At 46.8% G+C, this 8,521-nt stretch overlaps 1 protein-coding gene across 2 annotated transcripts; it reads right to left on the reverse strand.

Moving 5' to 3' along the window:
* Positions 1–2,322: 2,322 nt before the first annotated feature.
* TMEM74 (transmembrane protein 74) lies at positions 2,323–5,799 on the reverse strand. 2 transcript variants are annotated; one of them, XM_083856102.1, is made up of 2 exons: positions 5,747–5,799; positions 2,323–4,728 (listed from the first exon to the last, which is right to left on the reverse strand). In XM_083856102.1, the coding sequence occupies exon 2, from the start codon at positions 4,563–4,565 to the stop codon at positions 3,633–3,635; it is 933 nt and encodes a 310-aa protein (XP_083712228.1). In that variant the 5' UTR covers positions 4,566–4,728; positions 5,747–5,799; the 3' UTR covers positions 2,323–3,632. The 2 variants fall into 2 exon arrangements, with proteins under 2 accessions (XP_083712228.1, XP_083712229.1); XM_083856103.1 differs by having other exon boundaries at positions 5,685–5,762.
* Positions 5,800–8,521: the final 2,722 nt, after the last annotated feature.

The following is an 8,521-nucleotide window of genomic DNA, read 5'->3' on the forward strand; positions in this document are numbered from 1 at the left end:
GCCCAGCTGGCAGACATGTCATGAGGTAGATATTAGCAGTGTCCTATTTGGCAGTTGGGGCTGGTCAGAAATAAACTGACTAAGGGCACAAATCCTGTTCTGTTTCCAGGGTAATCAGAAATCCATACTCAGAATCTGGATATGTTTAGAGGGCACCTAAAACCCACTTGTTATATGCCAAAATTCAGTTCCCCAAAAAAGAGGAAAGCTCTGCAATGAATCAAGTGACAACTTTAGCCCAGGCAATGAAAAAACCACCAATAACTCTTCTCCCATTTGTACCCTAAAGGCATTTAAAATTTGAGCAGGGGAAGTCAAATTGTGAGGGTGCACGAGGGGACAATAAACGTGCCTTGGCTTCACCCTTTGGTACCATCTCATGTGAGGTGAATGGTGTGAAAGCCTGTCCACTAGCCAGGAGGCTCATACATTCATTTCCACCATCAGCCACCAGACAGTAAATGCTTTGGTTTCTCTTGTTTGGTTTCACTGCATGAGAACCTGAGAGGCCATAGGTTTTACATCGTACTGCCAACTCACATCATGCTGCAATTTCTAAAGGTGATCAGAGAAATGTCCTGAGCATTTTTATCTGCTGAATTTCTGTTCTCTGAAGGCCTTCTTTCACCTCTTTCATAGCACACACTTACACCAAAATAAAGAAACTCTCTTAGTCCTGTTGTTTAGATTTTATTACTCCTCACACTTCTGCAGTGTACATTTAGATTATTAGGTTGACTAATGTTTCCTTGAAATGCTCAGGTAAAATTTCAGGGTTCATTAAAGTATTGCAGGTTCATGATCTGTGACAGGCATTTTACAAAGTGTCACAAAACTTCTCACTTGACAATAACATACTGACAGTCAGGGAAGCGTTCCTTTTTCTAGTGCTAATAATCAGCATTAAGGCATGTCATGGTTCCTACAAGAAATCTGTGATCCGTACAGCTTAAGCTGTCATCTTTCTGCAGTAATGGAATGTACTCCAATTTCATGCATATGTATAATTAAAAAATAAAAATAATAGCTATCTAAACCACCAGCCTCAGTTTTAGAGCTTCTGTCACGTAGGTGAGAACACGGGGTCCAGGCAAGTGGAAGGGTTTTCATCCCCTGAGATATCTGTCCCCTGCCCCACACCATCTTGCTGACCCCAGCTCAGCAACATTTTCCCTCTCACTTGGCACAGCTTTCCCTGCACTTGTGGAGGCCACGGCCAGCCCCTTCCCATCCTCAGGGCAGGATGAGAGGAAGCACTGTTCCCACCTCCTCACCTGGAGCAAAGTGTCAAGCTCTGCAGGCAGTGTCCACATACCCCAGCAGCCAGCCAAGGCCAGCAAAAGAGGAACCTTCCTGCCCTGCCTCCAGATTCTCAGGCTAGTTCCTTCCTCACTTGTACTGATCACAACAGGCTGAGGTAGCTTCCAGATATAAGAAAACATTTCATGTATTTATCCTAGGGATTCAATCAGGAATCCCTGATGACACAGCCAGAAGGATGTAAGCTCTTCAAAGACAACTGTGGAGATGCTGGTCACTGCTGAGTTACTGCCCATGAACACGCTGTGTATCATACCATAAACTGGGAGAGTCATTTACTGGCAGCAGCACCATCTAATAGGGCAGCTCATTTAATTACGCAGTAACACTGAACTAAAGCTGCAGTTGGAGCAGAGAACATGTGAAGCAGGATCTCTTTTGCAGGGCCAGCATTAAAGCCCGGATACCACTCTATGGAAATGACTGACCAAAGGAGTGAATCTGGAGCAGAGCAGCTCCTGGGGCCTTGGTCACAGGCACCCATGCCAGCACCTGCAGCCAGCAAGCACAAGGGACTGAACTAGTTGAGTCAGACTTGGGTGCTGCATTTGTCTCCTGACAAAAACAGCCAGAGGAGGGGAATGAAGAACCAAGTGACAAAATAGCATTCAGTCTCTGTGGGAACCCACGTTTCCACCATCCACTGGTTATTCTGGACTTTGTGCTGCCACATATTACTGCGTAAAGGGAGTGTAAAGGAAATCTCCTCACCCCTTCCCAAGAGAACATTTCTCTTGTGTGTCACAGTGGGAAAAAAAGTATCGTTTTCAAAATAATGCATATTCCTGATATTTTAGAGTTAACTCACAACTGAGAAAGCTGTCATAGTGAAGCACATGTTTCTTCTACAACTGCAGTCAGAGACTGTGCAGACAGAGCCTTCACCCATGTTTGGCTTTGCCAGGGACACATACATATATAACATACATATACATATTAATAAGACATATATATATGTATTAACCATTGCTCAGTAAGAACTGACAGTGGTGCACTGAACAATTTTTGCTGGTTTTCCCAGCACTGCAAGAACACATCAATGTTCCCCAGAAACTGGCTGGTAATAAAGCAAATAGCATCAGTGGTACAGGCTTTTGTCTACACTGCCACAGAACTGAGATTAATAGCAACATGTACCCTTGATCATCCCCTATGTTAAGTGAGTCTCATGTCAGCCAGTAAACTGCCTGATACTTAACCTCAGTATTTCCTGATGATTTATTCTTTACAAATAAATTGGGTTTTATTGAACGACTCTCAGAGAGCTCCTTCCTGACCTTTCCTTGCTGGTTATGAGAAGGTTGACAGCCTAGTGACATAAAACTGAAGTTTCAAAAAGGACTAATAAGATGCAGACAGCCTCAGTATAAGCAAAGCCCTGCAGCTGAGCTTGAATTTCTTCTGGCATGTGTACTGAAGGAGAAGTGTCCAGTCTCAGCATCTCCATGCTTTTTCAGTCTTTGGGTCTTTTGAGACTCCAAACAAGAGGTCTGTTAATTCATGTTATGGCAGTTTTCATACAAAGACATCTGTCCACCAGGAACTAAACTTCTTTTATATGGGTCACTATAGCTATCAGAAGTCAATGACTATCAATCATTGCTAATCTGAACTGAAATGGAGCTACTGACCTCAAGCTGAAAGAGCCTTTTGTCTCCTACCAGTACCATGAGCCATATGGTTTCCTGCCCTTTGCCTCTTATTTTATATTTTAAATAATCATCACTAATTGTACAATCGTTTGAAAATATGGGAGGTTTGTGTCCAGTCATGACCAAGTGGTGCTCTTTCTTCCCATAGCTGTCACTTAATTGAAGAGAAGGGATCTGCTTAAAATTAAAGAATAAAAAAAGCATCTCTTAATGAAATATTAGCCTTGCTATTTGATTATTGGTCCTGCTTCCTAACATTCTGTCAAGTAAACCGCTAATAACCCTGCAGGCTTCAGAAATTAACAGCGTCCAAAGTGTCAAGGTCATTCTTTTTCTATATGGGAGTAATAAGAAAATTATATAGGCAAGACACCAATGGAATGTTTTATATTAGGATAAACGAGTATCTGAGGAACCTACTTATCACAAATCTCTTTTTATTCAGTGGTTTTCGTTATTTTATATCATTTGCATTTCATCTGGCACAGTTCCTCTTTACAACAAGTACTCATATATTGCAAACATTTGATTATAGAGCTTAAGATAACACCATTCTTGTCAGACAAATAAACTGCATCACCAGCTATCTTTAGCTGCATCTGCTTTCCTTAATGAAACACATTTTCCTGTAGAAATGCTGCCTTAAAAATCATGACCACACTAATTATCTATGGCAAGCACATCTTCCTCAACTAACGACAGCTCGAGCATATTATCATTCGCACCAGACTTCATCCTAAAATTGAAAGATCCATACAGCTTCGCAGACTCCTTGGAGGACGCAAACCTGCTCCTCCTGTACAGCTCCCCTTTCCACATGGACATCATCAGCAGGCTGGAGAGCACCACGCCCCCCAGGGTCAAGAGACACAGCCCGGCGATCACACAGCGGTCCAAGTGCGCGCCAATCCTGGCGCTCTCGTTCTCCAGCCTCTCCATCTCCCGGGCAGCCACAGTGTTGGGATCCACAGTCACATCTCTGGGTACCACGTAGGAAATTATCACCAGCAAAATGCCACTAACCAGGAACAAAATGGCACTAATGAATCCATAGTCAACGGATTTCCCAGCTGCTGCCTCCGAGGCAGCATCGTCCTCCTCGGAGACCAAGGAAGGAGAATCGTGCGGCCATTCAGGTGGCAGAGCCCTGCAGGAATGCTGCTGCAGAGGGGCATCCTGGCCACCTGCAGGAGTGGGGGGACTTCTTGCGTGCTCCAGATTCACATTTTCATCCACACAGGTGAAGGATGTCTCGAGTTCCTGGGCACAGCAGCAAGCTTTCTTCCCTCCATCCCCTTCCCTGGGCAAGCACTCGGCGGGGTGGCAGGGCTGGGAGGTGCTGGAGGGCACAGGGTGCTCCTGGGGCGAGGGGCCCAGGGAGGAGGGCTGGGCTGCCAGGGGGAGCTCAGCCACAGGGCCCCTCTGCAAGGGCTTGCAGGGCCGTTCACGGTGCAGGGCTGCCACAGCTCTGGGGTCACCCCCCTCACACTGCTGCTGCTCGTAGGGATGGGAGGGCAGGTTCCAGCCAGCAGCGCTGCCCAGAGGCACCTGTCTGCTCTCCTCGGCCAGGTAGAGAAGCTCCATGCAAGCCATCGACCTTGTCCCCACAAGCCTCACCTCCTGGGCTACGCCATCCTCCAACAAACGCTGCTCCTGACCTGCAGAAGCGGCTTCACTCCACAGTGCTGGTGCTGCTGTATCCCAGGAATCTTCTACTTTCTCACCAGCGCTTTGTCAGGGACGTGGCTTGTGTCAGCTGTTAAATGATTAAACAAATCCTCTCTGACATTCATTTCTTTTCGGTCTGCAAATGAAATAGCAGAGGGGGAAAAAAACAAACAACAACAACAACAAAACCGAACCCGACAACCTCGTGATGATACATTAATAAACCAAAGGGGAGATAACACAAATGTGATACATCAGCCCTCCTCTCAACTGTTTGAGGGGAGACAGCAAACACGATTGTTCTAACCACGCATTTAAAACTGCAATCTCTGTGCAGATCCAAAATCTATCAGGGAATCTAATCAACCTTTGACACCACTATCCAATTAAGGCAGTAAGTATCCACAGAGCACGGGATAACCAGAAAAACTGTGTAAAATGTCAGAGAGAAGATATGTCTGTTCTCTTAGAAGCACATAACCCCCATCCCCCCCCTTCCAAATAAAGAATTTTACACTCAAGATTCACAGACTAATTAGAAAGAAACACGCAAATCCCACGTAGCTCAATAATCCAGGATCTGTGTTCTCCGGTGGAAGTCTGATAATCCTACGGGAAAAGCAGCGCTTTCCTATATAAGAGGAAATACCCATCTATATCCATCTAAGAGCCTTTGGAATGAAATTACGGCTCTAAGACCGATGACTCAAAGACGGATATTACTCCTCATCCGCAATAATTCGCTGTTACCCCTTTCTCCCGGGCCCACCCCCGCGGTGTCAGGGGGCGAAGCCGCAGCCCCACAAGTGTGTCACAGCGTAGGGACCTGGAGCACGTACGTGATCGCTCACGGCTCTTCCCGGGACCTCAGCCAGAGGGAAAAGCCGGGAGCAGCTCCATCCGCCGGGCAGGAGTGCCCCGGGGCTGAGCAGACAGCGCGGGCACACACGCAGCATCCCCGGCGGGCAGGAGCACCACACCGCCTCCTCCTCCTGCTCCTCCTCCTCCTCATCCCGCTCCTCCTCCTGCCCGCCGGGCTCTCACCTGCCCCGCCACGGCGCCGGACGTGCCCACGGACACACGGACACACAGACACAGTCACATACTTGCCGCCCGTCTCCGCCCCGGCCCGCGCTGCTCCAGCGATGATCCCGGCCCGGCCCGGCCCGGCCCAGCCCAGCCCAGCCCAGCCCAGGCGGGCCGTGCCGGGGCGGGCGGGCTCCGCGGGGCACGCCGGGAGTTGTAGTCCGCGGGCGGCGGCTGAGCTGCTGCTGCGGCATCGCCCGGAGCCGCGCCCGGGGCTCGGGTCACCCTGCAGCCACCGGACAGTCCCCTCCGAGTCCCCTCCGAGTCCCCGGGGCCATGCACGGGTTGGGAGAGGAGCTGCCCTGCAGCTGTGGGTCTAGCTCAGTGATCATCCGGAGTTGTTCTCCATAGTCATGGGAGCTCAGGACTTGCTCCAGGCAAAGATAAAATCAGATTCTCAAATGATCCCAGAACCGCTGGAGATGAGATGTCAAGGGATGTGCTCTCCTGCGCAAGACTTGCTGGAAAATCTCAGGAGCTCGCCCGTGTTGGCAGACTGTCCACGCCGGTGTAAATGACTATTTAAAAAAAAGGCTGTTGCCAAAAAATACATAATAAATGAATGGCCATTTCATTTTCGGTATGAACCTTCACTGAGTTCTCTTGCCAGTGCTTTTCCTTTGGCAGTGTTAGTGATAAACTAGAACATGAAAATAAAGTATGGAGTAGTCTGACCTGCAGGTTTATCAGAACTGAATTCTGTGCTGCTGGGGAAGGACCGGGCTCTGGGGAGACAAAAAACAAGCATGGACAGAGGGACTTCTGTGGCAGAGCTGAAATGAGGATGCACACAGGAATTAGAAGTGACCAGCACCTGCCTGTATGGCTATTGGGCAGGAAAGCTCAAGATGGAAAATGAGCTGGGAAGGAACCAGAGGAGACAAGCACAGACTGTCTGAAAGAGTTGTCCTAATGTCAGAGAACAAGGTGACTCTCTGTAAGGACTCTTTGCCAGTTTTGAAGCAATGCATTAGGCAATCAAAACAGTTTTGAAGACATATCCTGCTGAGATCCAAGACACCCAGCACAGAAGATTCAAATCTTTGTGGGAATAACTCCCATGAATGTCAAAATTACTTGCCAGGACATGGCAACAGTAGGGCAATTCCAGTGCCCATCACACAGATTGCTCAGGGCTCTGGGCTGCTTTGGATATAATTTCAAAGCAGCTCCAGGCAGTGTTTCCATTAGAAAAGTGAATAGTGTATTATTCACTCTTTGAAGAAAAACTGTAAGGAGAAAATTATGGAGTTGGGAAAATGGAACAGGGTGTCCTTAGAGCTTTTTAATAACAGTGCCCTCTTTGAGATAAATATAAAGGAGCAAATAAAACCTAATCAAAGAGGCAAAAAAGCCTATCTGTAAATTGTTCAAATAGTTTCAAGTAAAAGTAAAGACAGAAACAAACTCTCTTGAAATCCATTGTATATTTCCATTTGGGAATTAGCAGGATAGGAACATTGGGCACTGACACTGCATCCAATAGACTAATCTTAATTAAATAACTGACAGGAAAAAATATGGTGCTCAACCCAGGCAATGCAGCCTGGAAGAATGGGAATACCTTTCCTGGGCCCTGGCACAGTCTGCCAAGTCCTTGGGTGGGCATTGTCCTTCTGAGAGCTGATACAAAGGCAGGAAATTGTCTGCATACAACAAATTGCCATGTTGTCATTCTTTTAAAACCCAGGAGCGACAGCATGTACTCTTGAGCACTTACTAGAGTTACTTGTTATTTAACCACACAAACATCTTGCTGCTCTGCCGCCCACTCTTCTCCCTATTTTGTGCCAGCGTGTGTCGGGCAAGTATATTAATTTGTTGCTGATAATTGCAGTCCTACAAACTATGGAGCAAACAGAGGGAACCACAACTCTGTCAAGCCAAGTGCTGTCTATTCTTATGTGCCTTCCCATGTGGTGCTGTGTCTCCTTTGCCTCGTACAGTTCATTCACTCTTAGAGCAAAATCACTGTCTAGACACAATTCGTATTACTGACATTTCCTTTTCTTAACTTTGGATGCAACGAGTTAACAGCATTTTCTTGTAAGGAATGTGATTGTTGCCAATGCTCTGAGGTGTGGAGGTGGTGAGATGAATGCATAGCAACACATACTCTGCAAACACAAGTACAGCTGGTGAAAAGATTAATCAAGTAAGGGCGGGAGTCAGAGTATTTGTCACAGAAAAAAAAAAGTGGCTCTGTAGAGCTAAGAACCAGAGTGATGGACACACAATGGGACAGGAATAAAAGACTGGAGTAGATTGTCAGGGTGGATGAGCCTTGTTCTCTCTGCTGCAGCCTACCACATCACACAGCCCTTTCAGACACTGAGCAGGGCTATGCTAGCCACACAGTGATAATATGGAATCTGACAGTAGGCTGATAAAGGTGTCTCAGTTGAGATACGTGCAATTAAATTTAAACCATGCTCTGGAGCATCTTGTAAGCTCTTTTCAAGCTGCCCCAACTATAAATGAGTATGTGATCTAGATGTGTATGGGGTTTTTTTTCCATCCTCAGTAACCTATGGTCATGATAAAACTGGATGGAGGCTTGTGAGGAACTAAAAGACCTGAAGGTTTCAGAGGAACCAGGCAAAGCTGGAACAAGTTTTCCAAATGGTGCATCTCATCATGGTCTGGTAGAGGATGGGTTTTGAGATATTCTACTTGCCATCACCAATTCAGGGACTTTTCCAGTGTTACATGGGATCTTCAGTGAAGCATTCTCCCAAACATTTTTAATCTTTTTTTTCCCCTCTCTGTCTTACAACATGTGCACAGAGTTCTTC

This window comes from Zosterops lateralis (genome assembly GCF_965231275.1).
Source record: "Zosterops lateralis genome assembly, chromosome: 1".
In the NCBI taxonomy this organism is placed as follows: domain Eukaryota; kingdom Metazoa; phylum Chordata; class Aves; order Passeriformes; family Zosteropidae; genus Zosterops; species Zosterops lateralis.